Source organism: Ischnura elegans, chromosome 7 (assembly GCF_921293095.1).
Source record: "Ischnura elegans chromosome 7, ioIscEleg1.1, whole genome shotgun sequence".
NCBI classification, from domain to species: domain Eukaryota; kingdom Metazoa; phylum Arthropoda; class Insecta; order Odonata; family Coenagrionidae; genus Ischnura; species Ischnura elegans.
The window spans coordinates 32,692,161-32,712,468 of NC_060252.1; the positions used below are offsets into that span (position 1 = coordinate 32,692,161).

The 20,308-nt window shown below is 38.8% G+C and overlaps 1 protein-coding gene across 1 annotated transcript in view; it reads right to left on the reverse strand.

Annotated features, from left to right (window-relative positions):
- The window catches only part of LOC124162241 (nose resistant to fluoxetine protein 6-like), a 149,870-nt gene that overhangs the window by 44,480 nt on the left and 85,082 nt on the right, over window positions 1-20,308 (reverse strand). Inside the window, exon 2 of the mRNA XM_046538706.1 lies at window positions 14,924-15,213. Within this exon, the coding sequence (XP_046394662.1) occupies window positions 14,924-15,213 (290 nt within the window). The remainder of the gene's footprint in view (window positions 1-14,923; window positions 15,214-20,308) is intronic.

The window sequence follows — 20,308 nt, forward strand, 5'->3', positions numbered from 1 at the left end:
TCATCCGCTCGGCCAATCCATTTTGTTGAGGTGTGTAGGCCACTGTCCTACGATGCGTGATGCCACATTTCTCCAGAAAAGTTTGGAATTCTTTGCTGGTCAGCTCTCCTGCACCATCAGATTGGATTTGCTTTATTTTCCTGTCATGCTGCAATTCCACTTTGGCCTTGAATTTCATGAATTCTTCCAAAGCTTCACTCTTTCTTCTGATGGCTGTGGCAGAAACATACCTGGTCGCTTCATCAATGAATGTGATGATAAATTTCTTTTGTCCCAATGAGGCTGGTGTGATTGGTCCCATGATGTCTGTGTGAACCCTGTCTAGCACATTCTTCACTCTGTCATCCTTTGCAGTAGGAAAACTCTCTCTCCTCATCTTTCCTTGGATACATGCAGAGCAGTCCTCATCCATTTTCTTCTTACTAGTTAAAGAGGTCAATACTTGTAATTTCTTCATAGCATCCAAATTTGGGTGCCCCAACCTACCATGCCAAGTAGTGAAAGTCACTTTACACGCCCTCTTGTCATGATAAGCACCTCTTATATCTGCAATGCTAGAGCTCCCAACTGTTGATAAATAATACAACCTGTTAATTCTGTGGGCCTTAAACAATGTCCTTTCTCCCTTAGATGCCACCTGCTTGCCCCCTTCTGTCACGAATTTAACGCCCTTCTCCTCCAATGGGGAACTTGCATGAATTTTTTTTATTTCACAGGCGGATAGAAAATTATTTTCTGAATACAACAAAGAAAACCGCATGTTTATCTGAGTTTTCCTTCGCGAGATATTTAATGATAAATATTACGAATTTTAAAGCGCGGGAAAAACTACCTCACCCCCCAAGCCACTGCCGACGAAGCCTCGATGACGTCAAAGGTGCCTAAACATCACGCGAAGCTATTGTTGTGATTGTTTATAATAGTTGCCAGCAGTTGTGAGAGCTTCGTTTGTTAGACGTGTTGATTATTTTATATTTAAAGATAAATATCCGACGATAGAGACTTGGAAGCCCTCATATTTTGCATTATTTATAATATTAATATCTGAGTACGGGCATAAAATATAAAACTGGAGCAGTTAAACCAAAAATTATATAATACCTAAATAACATCGTGGTAGGAGTCTGAGCCACGGCCTTAGGAAGGGGGATACGTCAATTGTAAGTTGATGTTATCGACGGCATATCATTCATTTAAGTATGTAATAAGAAGGATTTTGATGTTTACTGATGTCCGCTTAGCTTTTATATACAATAACTTCATCCGTTTATTCGTAGGTACCGGAGAATTCGTCGTTTAGGACTGCTTAGATCGTGCCGGGCTCCCCTCAATTCGTCTGGGGTGCATTATTCCAAAGAGGCGTCGGAACGGGTGGCTCGTAGGATTTTTGAGCACTGTAGGTATTTTTTAGACTAGAGGGTAGGTCATCTAGCGGGGTTATCAAAGATTTAATTGAACGTAGCCTCCGAGGAAATCCGCAATGCGAAATATACAAGAAAGTAAGCTTAGAAGCGTTAACGCCGGACAATAGCGTCATTATTCCCAAAACGCATGCTCCAGAGAAAGAAAAAATATCAAATATTATTAGTACTGCCAATAAAATTCTCCCGCTGAGTATACAAAAGCCTAGAAAAGAACCAACCGAAACTCTAACTACAAAATATGACATTAACCTTGTTGTAGTTAATTGCCGTAGCGTAAAAAACAAGCGCGCCGAAATCGAGCATATTTTTCAGGACGCAGACGTGGTCATGGGGACAGAGAGCTGGCTTACGGAAGATATAAGCGACAGCGAAGTTTTTCCTCCAGAATATAAAATTTACAGATGCGATCGACGAAATAGAACAGGTGGCGGAGTTTTTATTGCAGTTAAATCCCATTTACAAAGCGCCGCCCACGAAATAATTGACAACGAAATTGAAAGCGTATGGTGTACAATTAAACAACGAAACAAAAGGAGTATTCATGTTTGCTCTTTTTATAGACCGCCGAACTCCGAAGTCGATATTATGTACCTTCTAGAAAATCAAATATCCGCATTTACTCAGAGAGACAGTAAAGGTGTAATAGTAATCGGGGGAGATTTTAATCTTCCATCCATAAACTGGGATACTTACACTGTAAAACCGAATTCAAGGAATAAAGAAATCGGCGAGGTATTACTCAACATACTTGCAAATCACTCTCTCGCCCAAGTAGTTGACAAACCTACGAGAGGAAACAAGCTATTAGACCTTTTAGCAGTAAGCGATCCTAAGTTGATAAAACAAGTCGATATTATTGACGGTATAAGCGACCACAGAGTAATCTTTGCAACGTTAAAAGTTGATGTGGTGTCAGCCGTAAAACCAAAACGCAATATTTACCTATTCGATAAATGTAACTTCACTAAATTTGGCGAGATGCTTAATGACTCCTACAAAAAATTCGTTGTTACATCAAAGGACCAAAGCACAGATGTAATATGGACACGTTTCTTAGAAATTCTGCGCCAAGGAATCAACGAACATATTCCGCAAAAACTGAAATGTGATAATAAGGAACCTCGCTGGTACAACAACGATGTCAGAAGAGAACTTAGGAAACAGAGAAAACTATACAACTTGTACAGAAAGTCCATCACGTCTCGTAATAAATCGAAGGAACTTGAAGCTAAAGAAAGTTACGCTGCTCAACGCTCAATAACCAAGAAATCAATGCGAACTGCAATGCGAAAGTTTAAGAAAAAAGTACTTGGTGAATTACTCGAAGAAAATCCGAAATCCTTTTGGTCGTACGCGAAAGAGCTTCAGGGAAAACATTCAACCGTAGATTCGTTATTTGATAAAGATGGTAAACTTGTCACCGAAAATATTGACAAAGCTAACACTTTAAATGCCCACTTCGAAAGTGTATACACTACTGACGATACTCAATTCAATTTAGACATCCCATATACTGAGGATTTGATGGAAGAAATATCTATAAAACGTGATGGGATAACTAAACAACTACAATCGATTAAGAATAGTAAATCTCCGGGTCCGGAGGGAATACCCGCGCGTGTCCTCAAAGAGTTAGCTCCACAGATCGCGCCTTACTTAGAGATCATATTCAAGAAGTCACTCTCCGAAGGGAAGTTACCGCCCGACTGGAAAATTGCAAGTGTTACACCCATTTTCAAAAAGGGAAACAGAAATGATCCAGGCAACTACCGTCCAATTTCCCTAACATCAATTATAGGCAAGATACTTGAACATATCGTTGTTAGTAATATCATGACTTTCTTGGACAGACGTAACTTCCTCCATGACTGTCAGCACGGATTCCGAAAAAATAGATCCTGCGAAACACAGCTCGCGCTCTTTCTTCACGACGTTATAAAATCTGGTGAATCGAAAAGACAAGTTGACGCACTATTTCTAGATTTTAAGAAAGCTTTCGACACTGTACCTCACAACAAGCTTTTATACAAATTACAGTCATGCGGATTAAACGAAACAGTTGTAAACTGGATACGCGACTTCCTCAGAGATCGTAAACAAAAAGTAGTTCTTGACGGAATTAGCTCTGATGTTGTAAAAGTTACATCAGGTGTTCCACAAGGAAGCGTAATCGGCCCCCTGTTGTTCATTATATACATTAACGATCTGTGCTCCCGCATTAGCAGTAAAATACGTTTATTTGCTGACGACGCTGTCATCTATCGCGAAATTAGTGATCACTCTGACTATGAAATTCTATCATCTGACCTAAACAACGTTCATTTGTGGAGTCAAGAGTGGGGACTCGAACTTAATCTGAGCAAATGCATGGCGGTACATTTTTTGCGGAATTCGTCCAGCACTAACAATGTTTATGCAGTGGATGGCATTAACATAAAGGCAACAGACGAAGTGAAGTACCTGGGAGTTACGATAACCTCGAACCTCACGTGGGGAACTCATATAAAGAATATTTGCGGCATAGCCCTGAAGAAATTAGGATTCGTCAAGCGTATTGTGGGAAGATTTTCGGATGAGAAAGTAAAAGAAAGGTGCTATTTCGCTCTCGTCCGACCGCACCTTGAATATGCAGCGAGCGTATGGGATCCGGTGCAGAAAGACTTAATCCGCGAACTTAATAAAATACAAAGGAAGGCTGCGCGTTTCGTCAAAAACTGCTACGGGCGTACAGACAGTGTTACCCAGATGTTAAGCGAATTAGGCTGGGAGCCGTTGGAGACTCGGAGGCTGCGCGCTAGGCTTAGATTGCTTGAACAATTAAGAATGGATATATTTAAGAGCGACACAGAGAACATAATCTTAGAGCCACACTATATTTCCAGGTCCGACAGAAGCGATAAATTAAGAGAGATTTTTAGCCGAACGGATAGATATAAGAATTCGTTTTTCCCCCGAATAATAAAGGACTTTAATAAACGCTTGTCCCAACCTCGTTAGAGCACTACTTTTTTTTTTTTTTAATAGCTGTAAACGGCTGGTGTCCTAACACCCCCTGCCACACGCCTTTTAGGCGGCTTGCGGGGTATTATGTAGATGTAGATGTAGATCTGTGCTTGTATTATGGGGTGAATTCCAGTCAATGCAACTTTTGCTCGCTGATTGGAGACATCTAGGAACATTTTTGTGCCAAAATAGTGTTATTTTCAACGTGACGTCTCCCGTTAAGCTACTGCTAATAATCACAGTGCCAGTGGTTGTAATGCACAAAGTTTGACAAGGTTGAAAAATATCGGCCAAGAGTTATCAGTGTTCCATCGTGATTGAATTGTAAAAAGTGCTATTACGCTATCGATAAATGTCTAACAGTAGTGTAAAAATTGTCAATGGCGTGCTAATCTCCGTTGTTCACCGTAGATACGACATTTCACGATCACGCTATTGAAATAAAAACTGTGTGTGAAGTTTGTTATTCCATTATTTCAACGAATAGTAGTGAGAAATGTCACCTGTGTCACTTGTGTGGGCTAATTTAAGGGTTTAAATCAGTGAATAAATAGTTGTATTCATCATAACGAGTTCTGTTATTGTAAGTTGTACGTGATGAATATAAGAATGTGACAGTGACATCCAGTTTTTGATAAGAGTATTTGCCTATTTCCCGCTATATTTTTATGGTATATGCTAGTATATTGTTTATGGATTTACCTATATTATTGAAATAGGTTGTAGCTTGTGTGTGTGTTGGCAGCGGAACCGATCGCGATCTCACATGTGGATTATGTGCAGACTGTTTTGCTGTGAATTCGTACCGTAGGACGGATAGGACTACCTTCTCCGCTAATCCGGCGTTGCCAAATTCAACAGCACATCTTACTCTAATGTCAACAGCACAGCTTACGATCGTTATCCTCCAGTACATATTACAAGTTTCTTTTACAACTCGATTTGCCGCCAACGTATAGCAATAATTTGTCTTAACAAATTCCATGAGGGTCATGGCATCAATTTTTGGTGTCCTAAAAAAAAGGCTGGTGTCCTAACATCCTATGCCACACGCCTTATTGCTTGCGGGGTATTATGTAGACGTAGATGAATTTCAGGTGTACTATTCGATCGAGTTGCAACGTTATCATCCATTTTTCTGATAACTAAAACACACGAAGTGAAACGCTTGTACTTCATCATCCCGATGCCGCATTATTAATATCCCAAGTAATAATCTAGGCACAATAGCAATAGGAAAACTTGCCCAAGAATAACAGAACAAAATAAAGTGACGATTAGCGGCTAAATACTCCCTCAAAACAAATTTTACTCCAAGCGCTCAGCGTATTTCCCTACTCCCCACGGTTGTTTAGGCACCTATGACGTCACGCCTGGCCTCGGCAACGCTCGGGTGTCTTCGCGCAGTGGTCGGCTCAGAGAATTTTTTCTCGATTTTAAATGCAATTTTTTTATTTCTTTTGATGTTGAATGGAGAAACTGAAGGTATTTTTGCGAGCTAATGTATCCATTTGACTTATTCAAAATAGTTTTTAGAGCAATCTACGACCCATGCAAGTTCCTCATTGTCCTACAGATAACAAATTATGCCCCATGTTTGGGACATACAATACATTTGAAAGAGTAATATCAATATTACCACACTCATCAGAAAGATGGATACAAATAGCTCCCTCTCCTTCAATCTGTACAGGCGCATCATCCCCCATAGCAACAGTCCCTTTTAATTCTGTGAAACCAGTAAACAAATCCCTCCTGTTACTCATATGATCACTCGCCCCACAATCAACCACCCAAATTCCATCATCTTTCTTTTCAGTTCTCTGCGCACAAAATGCTACATGTTCTCTGGTCACTACTCCTGCGGTTGCTTGTTTTTCTTTCTTCCTCTCCTCAATTTTTAAAGGACAGAACCTTGCAATATGATCATTCTTTTGACCACAAGCATAACACCAGTAAACTTTAGCTTCGCCTTCTTTTCTCATTTCCTGTTTTCTTATCTCCTGGTGTTCCCTTTTACTCCCAAAGTCGCCGCTAGCGTTGTTCCTGGGCTTGTAGAACTTTTTCTTCTGCACTTTCAACGCCTCGTGAGAAACTCCAAGATCCATTTGCTCCTCTTCCTCGATTCACACTTGTTTAACTACGGACATGGTGAGGTTTTCTTTTTGGGCAATTAATGTTTTTACTGTTATTTCGTACTCTTTCGGCAATCCGGTAAGACAAACTGCGGCCAATTGTCTATCCGTGAGACCCAATTCGTTCCGTGTTAAACATCGGTTCATGTCCATCATACTGTTGCAATAATCTTGAATAGACATACCTGGTGTCTTCCTGAAACTTGCGAGTTCTCTAAATTTCATTGCGGCTCCGTATTCGGTGTTTTGGCAACAAACCCTTTCCAGATGATTCCAGGCCTCCCTCGCTACTTCATAATCGGCGATGTCGTTTATAAGTTCGTCTCCGACAGTTCGCATTAAAATGGCTAGTGCGATAAGATTTGCCTTTGTTTTTCTTTTCCTTGCATCGCTCGTCGTACTCTGCTTAGTCACATTACTGTCTTCATCTCCGTATCCTATAATCGCCTCCCATGCCTCCTTCGCCAAAAGTTCCGCTTTCACCCTTGCCTTCCATGCATTCCAGTTCCTTCTATTTAAACGTGGAATGGTATTTTGCGATATTACTTCCATCTTTAGTTTTCGCCTTCACAGTATTTCACTAGGTAGTGTATGTTTTTTTTTCTTTTTTTTTTTTCAAATAAATATTACTTTTCACTATACGTCCCTGAGTCTGGGCCCATAACCTGTTAGCAGAGCGTGATTCTTGGTATAAACTCGCCTAATATATTACCAGAAATGCACTCCTGGGACAGGGAATCAGTAAAAATAAATACACCACCTTTGCTTGACAAGAGCACAACACAACAATGCTTTATTTATATTTACCTCTCTACAAAAGTAAATAGATACCAGTAGCGACTATGCAATTCCTATACTTGCCGCTAGATGGTGTACCCATCGGTATAATCGCAGCTGATATCATATGATCGCAACTTCCAACATATCTTGCGAAACATGTCAAGGGTGTTATGCAGAGGGTGAGTTTTGACAAACATACTGTACCCTACATGTGCCCTTTATTCCTGCTCTACTGAAGACACTTTAAAAATTGTGCATGTATGCAGGTGGTGTGAGATGCCACTAAGCTTGCATTGCTCCATGCATGAAAATGGCACTCATACACTTTTATGGAAGGAGTTAAAATTAATTCATTCAGCTTGTCAACCTGAAGGTTATTTTAGTTAGGTGAGAATAGAGCTCCGTCTGCACTAAGGCAAGGGTGCGCGAAAAAAACACATTCAGGGTATAAGTTAGTTTCCTTCCTGGGCCACCTCGTTTTTCGTGGATTATATCTGAGGGTTTTTGAAGGTTTCATCTGGGCTGGTTTGAATGTGGGAGCCACAATGCTTCAATGTTCCCTATAATATTAATTAGCGGTTAGTATTTGTTTTTATTCGTTATCGGTCAGTTCCAAGCTCATTATCCTCACTGCCGCTAGAGAGCGTTAAATAACTCTTAAGTTACTGACTAATAACATTTTTGGTGGGGGCCTTCCGTGTCCGAAATTTATGGCTTTTTCCGACCCTGGCTGCCATTTCTGGTGACGCAATCGGCCATAGACTTCGCCCAATGATAGATCGCGCTGTGGATTACGAAAAAGTAATAATCAGGCATAAGATAATGGTCTAAGAGCTATGAGAATACTAGAGTTGAATCGGAATAATTGCCCCTAGTAAAATATGGTTGTTTTTGGAATAGAAGGACTCTACTAATGAATTTTTAAGTCCCCAAATTGGGGCTTTTGCATTTTGTGATGCGCGTGTGTTTTCAATATATTTACATGAAAATGAGGCGTTGATGGCATAATCCACGATTTTTCACGGTTTAGAAAAGTTTTCAGAGCTTGATACTTAATGAAAAAACTGTTTTACATTGTTACTTTAAGAAACTTACGCTAAAATTCGTATTCGTATAGATCAAGGATCCTCAAAGATAGGTTTAAATTTTTTAGTATAGTCTACGTTTTTACGGGAAAGCATCTTGAACAGTCCTAATTTAAAAGCTATAGCACTTTGAGCTATCTCTCTCCTCCCTCTCGTTAGACACCGTAGGTTTTTTGGCCGTCAACCTCTCCCTATAATGAGTAACGTCGTTCACTCATGACCACAACTAGACGGCCGCCTCGGATAGAATAGATATGGGTCTGAGGAAAGCACAATTCGACTCCGAAAAGTCATTCAGGGTTAACAGTCTCGAGGTGCAAGCGGCCGAAGAACACGGGGACCCGACCAAGTGGAAGGGCCAGTCGTATTGTACGTTCCTAGTTAAACTCCTTGTCGACGTTGTCAAATTTATGTTTCTCGTGAAACATTCTGTTCGAACATCTCTTCTGAGAGATGAAATTTGGCAACGATGTTCCCCATTTATTTCGATGGTGAAAGATCAATGGAGTTGATAAGATGACAGCTATGGACGTGTTCTTACTCCCTTCCGCCCTCTTTTCTAGTCACTAGCGGTTAGAGTCCCCCACGTCGTACTACTCTACAAGTGGCTGAATTCGGAGCTCATCGCGCGAGGCTGAACTCTTTCCTGTGCATCTACGCTCGCAATTGGTAAGCTGTTCATCATTTACCGACGTAGTCATCGTTTGATTTAAATGTTTTCGGGAGTAAGTTGGACATTTTCGTGTGTTACATACCGAAATTTTCTGGTAGACCTATCAATGTAGTGCCTTCGTCGGCAATTGATCCAACAAAGCGCTCGAGGCTCTCAAATTCAGGCAGATAAACTTTTCACGATGCTAGCAATCATCTACAGGACGGAGGCCACAGTTCTCGCGGTATGCTGGTTGAGGCTGCTGGATTGAAGAGCGGTCGACTTCAGGAGAACGTCACGACGCCTCTTATTCTTCCTTGGTAAGTACCTTACCTTCAAGAGTGTTATATTACCTAATCCTCCCCATATCTGACTCGCAAGAATATGTTGTAATGAAGTGTGTACAATAATTTAACATTTAGCTAATGCTTTTGTGGACAATTCTGTCATTCCTACTTTTTTATAATATGTAATACACGAAATGCATCAAGTACATCTACGTGATACTCATATTCACGTGATGATTACATTTGAGAAACCGTTATTGCTTTGCTGAATTCCTTCGACACACGTAATGTGCTTCGAAAGAAAGTTAGTGCGTTGTATACAATGTGCCGCGTTTCGGCTTTTGCACTAACGGCTGGGTGACGACCCTTTCAGGGGGGGAGCAGCTTCGGAGAAATGGAGGGGGAGTCAGAAGCATGGAGATTAGATTATAACGTGATGAATGAAAGTGCATAACATTAATTTACAGTTGGTTCTTGCCAGAAGCGGCGCGCTCTTTATTGTCTTTCGTGTTATGATCATTAAAAATCGCAGTTCCACGGATTTGGTCAATAAATGAAAAAAATTATGTTTTTACAACGATTAGAACATGTAAAACGTGCATAGTTGGGGATAAACTACGATTAATCAATCATTTTTATGTATTAAAAATACCAGCAATAAATGTTTGCACAGAGGAACTTTTTTACTGGCAAAAAATCAACGTAACAAATGGAATATTTTCAGGTTATAGAAAATATAATGATAAAAAAATATAATGCTACTTTCGTCTCATGTTTTAAATTTGCAATGATACATAGAAATGATAGCAGGACAATGCTTTGGCCCAAAGACTGAATTGTACAAGTGATGCTTGAGCTCACACCGTAGTAAGCCATCAAGAATAATAATTTATATTTTATAGTGTATACAATTTGCTTGTGCCTCAAGTTTCTTAATGTCACCTGATTATTTTATCAGATGTATTATTTATTATTTAATTCAGCGAAAATAAGTGAAATAAGTTGGTTCTCTATTCCCTATAAATTTCAAGGAGATTAGCGAAAGTTTTAAACGTGATTAACGTGACGAAAAAGGAAAATTCGACCGTTCGGGCATAATTGATACGACTTCTAAAAAAGGTATGAGTGAATGGTAAGAAATTAAATTTGGGTTTTATAATATTTTTATTAGTAAAAAGCTAAAAGTTTTTATTTCTGTCGTTAGAATCGTTACAAATAGTTGATATCAGGTGCTAAAGTTGCTACAGTTAGCGTAGGATTTAAAATTGAGTGGTTGAATTATTTAAACCTTTTTTTACCATGTATAACTCCCGATCTTATACTCATAATTTCAATTATGACTTTAAATATGAAGCAGTCTTCATCCTATTTGTGTTCTTTGTCCATTCAAAACCAGAATAATTTCTAGAAAATACGTAATGCAAGTGAATAGGGTCCGTCGTCATAAAATACATGTGCTCTGTTCTCTGAAAGCGCATTTATATTTTATTATTTTTGGATAAATATTTGATTTTATTACGTGCCGAACATGATTAATGTGACCTGAATTAATATTCAACTCTTATGCCGGTCTCATGAAATTGCTTCAGAAGCCTATGTAGTGCCTTTCAATACGACTTCCAAGTAAAACTCATGTATCTTGGGAAAGGCAATGTTTCACATTTCGATCGGGAAACTCGCTCGAGTAAATTAATATGAGAGTGTTCAAGGTGCCTCAGTAATAAGCAAAAGCTGAGGGCTATATTTCATCCAAAAATTTAGTATTTACTCCGATGGAAATGCTGAAACAGTAGCTCTATTCAAAGTCGTCGCCTGATAACGCGGCGACGACTTCTCTGTATCCAGACGCTTCGTAAATATCGCCATCGAAATAGACCGGTAAAATGTTGCTTTCGATTCTCCCCTTGTTTGGACACACCGCCTTAAATCCCAGTTTACACGTGTCGGCGAGAGTGGAGGGTGGCAATTGAGATTAAGAGAGCCATCCCATCATGAAAATACGATTCAGTTTCATGAAGAAGGCTCTCTCGAAAAGCAAGAAAAAAAAATGCATCACGTTGGAAAAAGAAAATTATAATCCCGTAGCAGGACCACATCGGGCTTTTTATTAATAGGAAGAATCAAAATTTCTGGAGTAAAATTTTGTAAATTGCACCATAGAAACAGAAAAGTTATTCAAATGTTCGTACAATGCTTGTTTGTTCGTAGTGAAGTTGTACCTAAATTCAAACTGAAACACTACTGTCAGTTTGAGTAGAAAATGATTTGAAGTGTGTCATAGTATAATAATCGTTGAAACAGAGAAAGGAAATAATCATTTACACAAAAATTTGGATTATAAGTCCTTAAATTCGGCAATTGAAGTGAAAATACGTACATTGAATAAGTTTCTTGGCGTTTCGTTTGCCTCCAACAAATGGACAAAAATTCCACTCGAAAAATATAGTCATGGGCTGATTCTCACCTTATATAGCCCAATTTCCCTTCTTGGTATCGATATGTGTGTGAAAATAATAGTTTTTGGAATTAAGAATTACAAAAAAAAGATTTGGTAGAAAAATACATATATTTGATTCACGTAGTCATGACGGAAATTTCAAACTTGCAAGAAGGCTCATACGAAAACATGTACTCCAATTTTTAGTTCATTGCGATCGCCATGACATATACATTAGTTTTTTTTTCGTCTCGAATTTCGAAATGATCAAACGTTGCCGCGATGATCGATCAGAGACTGGGTCGGAAACTTTCATCGGCGTCGATTATTGAGGGCGAGGGACACATGGGAGAGAGGAGCTGGCGCGTGCGCATTTATTAATTTTCGGACGGATGAGAAAAAGTCGTATTAAGGAAGTTCCGCTGCACCGGTGGCTAAGCAAATCAAAACAAATACTTTTTTCATTACTGTAAAAAATTTGGCTAGCATAGGTGATACCCATAGATGTTGAAAATCACAAATATAGCGCACAGAATGAAGACAATTCAACTTTTATATATTTTCACTTTTTCTTTTTCAAATGTTATGTGACGAATGTAGTATCATTCTCACGTAAATATCGTTATTTGAATTTAATTACAGCATTAATTTTCTATTAACTCTATAAGGAGTATTAGGACGCATCTACATTTAATTTTTCTCATTATTCTTATGGAATAACGAACTTAATGTCATGTTTTGTCGTAGAGGCATTTTTAGTTCTAAAAGAAATCAACTTTTTTTCTGTGATCAGACCAGTATCATATAAGGAGATTATTGAACAATTTTGAGTGTCAACTGTAATTTGATAGAAAATTGCATGAGCACGAAGTTATTTTTTATTGTCAATAGATGCAATTTAAATAACTGGACTGAAGCGTGAATACTACAATTAGTGTTATGGATGTGATGAGCATAGGAAACTTCTACTCAATACATTTTGTCCTCTTTCAATTAAAAGTTTCAATTTTATTTAACTAATCCCCAGGGATTGTCCGGCATCACATGGGGTTATCTTATGAAAGGGAATGATATGTTCTCTATTTTTACGGCGAATGGGACCTGAAAGGCTTATACGTTTGTCAAAAACTGACTCGGCTTGGGTAAAAAGGGTAGGGATTTGGCATAAATTAAGTACTTGAGGCAGATAAACACATGGAGGATGGAAAAACATCGCGGAGTTATAGTAACTAACGTTAAAAATGGAGAAATGGAGGGCAGCAGGATACCCTCAGTCTGTACCATCGAATGAAGCACGCCTATCTTAGGCTCACGCTCTGAACATCCCTAAGCTCTCTGTGTTAAAACTTGTCCGCTTTATTGTCTCCTCTGGACTGATTTTACACCAGATTACAAAGCGGACGGTCGCCCAACGAACATGTTGTATGCATACGTAACTCGAAGGAAAAAATCTTATTTTTACCATAAGTTCATTATTTAACAAGCGAAATGAAAACCGTAGATATCATTATGTTTTACCTTGACACTAGCAATTTAAACGCATACATCATTACCGAAGTCATTTTATGCCTACGATTACCATCACATTTCGAACACACAATTCAGTTTTCGAAGCACACACTTAGGGAACTAGTATAAACAATTTTTTTATTGTAGCTACTTAATAAAAGTATATTTCATGAACCCAAATACTGTAAATGGTGTATGTATGCAATTAATATTCAATTATATTTTTTGATCGGATTAATTAAATTTTTAACGCAAACTTACATTTTGGGTATAATATGTAAATCGTAGAGCTGGTGCCATTTTCGTGACTTCTGGCGGCCAAAGTAAAATTAAAACTTCACCACCATATCCATCTATATTGCTTTGCATGAAAACGACACCTTTTTCAAATATGGGCTAAAAAATGATTTAAATAATTAATTTTTCAATATTTTGCTCTTGACCCCATTTATCTACCCCACCCAACCCGTTATTTGTGAACGGCTGGTGTCCTAACACCGCCAGACACAAGCCTATTTCGGCGACTTGCGGGGTAGTAAGTATATGTATGCAGTGCTTCAGGAAAAATCGCGTAGATTTGCCCAAGGAACAACTGTACCTAATTTTATGCTTGCCCACCAAATTCAACGCCGCCATAACTATGGTTCATTTCAAATATCTTTGCGACTAAGTGACTGGCCAAAGTTTATTGCGAGGTGAAGGTGGAGTGCACGTGAATTCCTGAAAACCAACTAAAATGCGATAGGTGGAGCCTAGCCTCCGGAAAATTCAATCTCTTACAGACCTCCGTGGTGTACACGTCGTGAGTAAGTTAGCTGTGCTGCAAAATATCCGTTCCTTGGCTTGTTGTGCCACGGTGATTACTTGTCAATGGCCCTAGAAAATGTTCAAAATAAGGTATCCGATCGGGAAGTGAAAGGGATGGAAAGGAATTGATCCCTTCGACAGAGTAGCCAGCCGAACTTCCAACCCTTCCTAATGATCCTCGTAGTGGGTGGGGAAAGAATGTTTGTGAGACTGTCTTTCGTTCTCACTGACAGTCTTTTGAGAAACCCCGATGTCGCCCGCCTCTCTCTCTCATCCCATAGTCGTGGTGGCGCAGTTCCGATCTTCTGCCGCGATGTCGCTCGAAACAATCCGAACTTGCACGACTGGTCCAGCCACAAAGATATTTGAAAATGATCACAGTCGAGTGAGGGAGTATTTATTTATTTAATGCAGTCCAAAACAGCACGAGGCCAATAACAGAGTACTCACAATACCAAGATCACAATTTACTAATATTAAGCAAAACGTAACCAAAAACGAACAAATTAATATTCAACAGTATTTACAAATAAATAACAAAGAATGGTTTATTTCATCGGGAGTAGGTGGAAAATTACGATAGAGATGGTCCAAAATGGACGAGGGATGAAGAAAAGGATCAAAATCTGAAGTGTTGAGAATGACTCTGATGGGTGAATGCCACGGCTACCATCGGTTGATGTTGCCCACGGCGACAATTAAGCGGACATTCCGCAAATGTCCAATACTTCATATCTAATTCCGTGGTTAGGGTTGCAATACCGTGAATCAATACCCTAGAAAGAGGCAAGAGGTCATGCTTACTGTTTCGTTGTGGAGCGTCTCTAGGTGTCGCCTGTTGAGCGTCATGGTGTCGAGGAAGTAGTCGAACATCTTCTGGTTGGCGGAAGGCAGGGCTTCGATGTTCAGCGTGGTGACGCAGTACTTGCCGGAGAATTGCGAGGGGACGGGGTTCGAGGCCCGCTCCTCCCGCCACTCGTCCCCGCCCATCCGATCCAGGTCCACGCGGATGCTCAGGCACTGGTCGAAGTGACCCAGGCTGCGAATGTTGCCCTCCAAGATCCCGGAAGGGATCTTCGCTCCTGCATCCCACACTGAAGAGCGAAAAATAATATCAGGATTAGAGTGGGCAGCGAAGGTTGATAGGCATATTCGATTGAAAAGACAAAATATGTTAGAAATAAAGGAATAAAACTGTCAGGTTCACTGTTATATTAATATGGGCACGACCTGGCTTTCGTAACGTAGTCACATCTTCAGGTGACTGATCTTACATGCATCTTCTACTTATACATATATATTGACAGTAAGTAACCCTCCTCCCAAACCAAGGTTGCTCCTCCTCCCCTTCGATTTCCTGCTTAACCCCCACCCCCACTCTCTCAACCAATCCACTCCCTTCCCATAGGTATCCTTACTGTCCTTACTTAAGATCAGTCACCTGAAGATGTAACTACGTTTCGAAACCCGGGTCGTGCCCATATTAATATAATAGTGAACCTTACGAAGTTTTATTCCTTTACTTCCAATATGGAGAGGTTTCACAAAGTCAAGCTTAAAGATATCAGTTAAAATATGTTAGATCAGGGTGGCCACTTTTCCCGAAGGCCTCTTCAGTCTAGGAATTTTGTTTTTCAAAGCCTGGAAAATGCTGAACCACGATTGCGTAAACCTATCTGAGAAATTCCCCGTGATGAATATGTTTTTAGTGCCATAATTAAATTTTTTTGTCCACGTGCCTGGAGAAAGTTAAAAACTGATGAATTATTGTTAAAAAAATGGCTCACTGTTCCTTCTTTCGGGGTAATTTCTAGTAGTGGATTTTATTGGTTTGTGTAAATTAAGATTATAAATATTCTTGGAAACCTTTCTGAAATCATTCAAGGGGCGCTCCAAAACTGGTAAAATCATATTTACATAGCTATTTTACTTAATATGTTATGAGGTATTTATAAATAGGAATTTAATCACATTTCTACTGTCTTAAAATACCATTTCCTGAACCAAACAACGTTTTTCCTGAAGCGTGACAAACATGGATGACCTTCAGCCTAATAATTGATGGAATGACAGTATTTTTATTCGTCTACATGATATACATCAATAGATACAGGATTGCTATTGAACATGACAAAGATGTGAAAGTTTTAAATAGACAAATATACAGTCGATTCGCATAACAACAGCTGAAGATTGCGTTAACGTCATTTTCACATTGTTGTTAATTGTTGCACTTCAGTTAGAATATCACATGTTTAATATTCTTTTTAACATTTATCTAAGGTGACGTATTCGACATTCATCTCACCCTAGTATTACACAATGACTCGCTGATAACCGTATAATTCTGCTTGTTAACTATAAGAATATAATTTCATATACAAATACGCGAATGGCAACTAATTGAGACAAAAGTAAAAAGAAGGCATTAAATAATAAATGTAAGCAATGGAACTTCTTTTTATATATGCCGCTATTCAAGTGACATGGAACTAAAAGTGTTTTGCTTTCAAATAAAAATTCCAAAAATTGTATCAGAAATGCCCCGCGAGGAATATTTATTCTCTAAGACAATAATTTAAATTGGGGTGGTCACAAGCTTGGGAAAAGTTAAAAAAGGAACGTAATGCCTTGCTGTTATTTCCTTTAGGGTAATTGCTAGTTGTGGATGTGATATTTTTGGCATGAATTAAGATTTTGTATACTTTTGGAGTTTTTTTTCGGAAACTTGTGGGAAAGCGGCACATTTTGGCACAGAAAATAAGTGCCGTCGAGAATCAAGCATTAGACGCAGCCCAAGGAATAGATTAATGGGCATAATTATTCGGAATAGTTGTTAAATTTATTCGTGCATTCTAAAATTATCCAAATTAATGCGATCCGAAAGTAATTCCTTTAAGTATATTGGCTTATTTTTTTGGAACACTTTTTTGATACGATTAAATTAGAGCTTATTGAATAATGACTTAGCTTTCTTTTTTATTGCGGTAGACTTTCTTTATGTATTGGACCACTTTCCTTTTCAGATTCTCAGAGACTGACAAAGATGCCCAGGGATGAGGTAGAATCCTAGAGATTTCATGAGATGAAAGCGTAGGCGATTAATTTTGGGGAAGAAACGGCTTGGAATAAGATCTGTTTTGGATCTATTTTTGTTATTTGAACCACTTTCGACATCATAAATGATCTGTACTTTTCGATGACTGTTGATATCATTTAAGATAAGGGATCGAAATTTATAGAAATGCTGTCCTCACTCATAGCAAATTGGTTCAGCAAGCATAGATTCTTGTTTTTCTTCTTTAATCATCACCGTATTGGATTTTGCGGCTGAGAGTTGTGGTGTGCTGAACTAATAAGTGCTGTAATCAATTGGTATGTACCCTAAAATAGGTAACGCTTCCTCTACCAATTCATTAAATTAGTAATAATTAATATGAAGTAGAAGATATGCAAAAATCTATGTTTTGAAAGGAGTCGATAAAATTTTCGATAAATCAAAATAGAAAAATCAGGTTTATCCAAATTATTGGTATATTTTGCAACGAATGTTAAATCCTGGATTTTTTTATCTACGAACCATATGTGCTCAAGCTTGGTATTGTTGGTTGGTCATATTAATGAAAGGAATAGTATTAATTAATTAATGTTTCCTTCGTTGACTCGCTTAATCTCATGTCGTCGCGTTATAAATTCTCCATGGTGGTCATTCTTTTAGACCAATCAAAACCTGCAGCCTCCAACGCCCGTCAATAGTTATAATTTACAGTACTCTTAGGATATTGACGTATACAAACCATAAATTTTTCCGTAAGAATAAACCACACTTAGCGCAAAATTGCCTTCCATTTATCGTCAATGTATGACAATGTCTCCGTATGCACGAAACTTTGGGTCACGAGTTGGGAATCCACCAGAGCTATCCTCAAGAATTGTGAAATGTCTTTCCCATCGGCAGATAGTATTTTCATCTTAGTAGGGTATTTTCGCTTTAAATTTATACTGAAAGCGGTTTGAATTCTTAAGGTACTTTTTTTGGTGTTCGATAGACAAAAATTCATAATTATGTAAAATCATATACTATGTATTCACTGGAGAGATATATCTGATTTAGTGATTGTTTAAGATAATTGAGGTGAAGTTGTGATTAAGGAGTGGACATTAGTATTGGGAATCACTGAAACCCCCAAAATAGAAAAGATCCGTTTATTAGTCATCGGCGATGAGAAAATTTTTATTTGTTTAAAAGCATTTAACTTTAACAGTATGGTTTTGTTTTTCATCCTTCTGTAATATTTTCTTCATTATAAGTAAATATATTTATTAGATACTTATTAATTTCTTTTAGAAATGACACTATGTTTCATATTTACCGAGCACTTCATCCATAAACAAGAAGTACTTGAGGTTAGCTTTGTGCGCAAATAAATCACCGTAAACCGTTAAGACATATTTTTTTAGAATAACAGGTTCATATCTCTTGGCGGCGATTAAACGATCAACAAACAGCTGGGAGTTGGGAGTCAGTGGGCCGACCCTCGTGGTTGCCATCCGTTATCCCTGCGTGTTTAACCACGCCCTCATACAAAAGGATCTGAAGATGCTTGACAGGTGATAATGATAGAGTCAGCGCTCCATTATGGCGCTCGAGCCTATCGTAAAATACATTTATTTTCACCACGTGAGCATGATCTGGGAGCTTATGGTACGAGTAATAGCCTCCATCTACAAGGCGATACCTCGGATACATTGAAACTACTAACACGTAAAGACAAATGAAATAACTAAACTGCATCGCAAAATGCCACCACCACTGGTGTGAACTTTACATACCACATTGCTGGTATATTTCATCCTGATATCTCTACAGTTTCTGCTGTGCATGCTTTTCTTACGTTTTGACAAATTAAATTTAGACATCCATTCAAATGTGTAGCTGTAAGCCGTTGAAATCTGTCTCGTTTTTTTCCCTAGTATTAGAGCAAAATGGTATGACTATTCTTTTATAGTAATTTATGTTGGACTCATAAAAATGCAACCGTATTTAATAAAAGTTACTGCTATAAAGGAAAAAACACTACGAGATTCAGAGCCACTCAAGTACTATAATAATTATACGGCTGTATGCAGAAAATAGTTTTGCTGCTGCAATCGTGCATGTAGTTATTCATCGTTATCCATAATTTGTGTAGTCAGTTATACACGACTTGTTAATGAGAAGAAATACTGGGTGTTAATGGGTAGTGTATCAGGAGAGGGGAGCAATGACAGGTGATTGGAGGGGGTTGAAATATATTCAACGATTCCTATAAGCGCAGTAGCAAAGCGAGTGCGTGGAATTGAAGTTTTTGAACGCCATTTCAAAATGTTTTCTTCAGCTCAGAGAGCGCGAGTGCTCAAGGTTCATGCTCAGCAGATAAAGACGAGGAAACAAACCACTAACCACCACTAACTGTAGTATTATCATGGGAAAAAGTTTGTAAATTTAATAATTATAAAAAGATACATTTTATAATTGATAACTCTTTTTATGCGACTGTTAAATTTAATATAAATAAAATTTCCAAACAAAATTGACAACACATAACACTGTATTATATCTTCGAAATCAACCAGAGTCGTTAGGGATCACGTAACATAGAATTTTTACCATTACCATCTTGATGTCGTGCACAAAAGTCGGAAAATTACTCTTTCATTAATTACTGTGAGGACTTCACCGATTGTTTGAGAATTGGAAAGAGTGATTTACTCTTTTCAAAGTCAATTATTGGATCGCTTGTCTCGCCGGGGAAGTTTTGGACTCGCAGTGTAATCGCTCAATGATCGTCCTCTTTTCGTATTCATGGCCGTCTCTTTCGAAATACGTTCGCGTGGACATTGCGACGTCAGTGTCCAACCTGCTTCCCTCCCCGACCCACTCCAGCCAGTCGGTCGGATGCGACTTTCGAGCGAAAGTGAACTTTCCGTCTCAGAGGGGGGACTTCCCCTCTTCCGGTTTGGGACGACAATCTTGTTTGAGGCCGTCCGATCAGCTGGCGGCTCGAAGCGGCGATCGTACGCAGGTCTGTCTAAAGCAGTCCCCGCGAAAGCTTACGGTATTGCCCAGAGGACGATTTTGGGACTGGGAGTCTTTTTTTTCGATTGGCCGTCGCGTGGTAACACCAGTAGGGATGTGCTTACGATTTT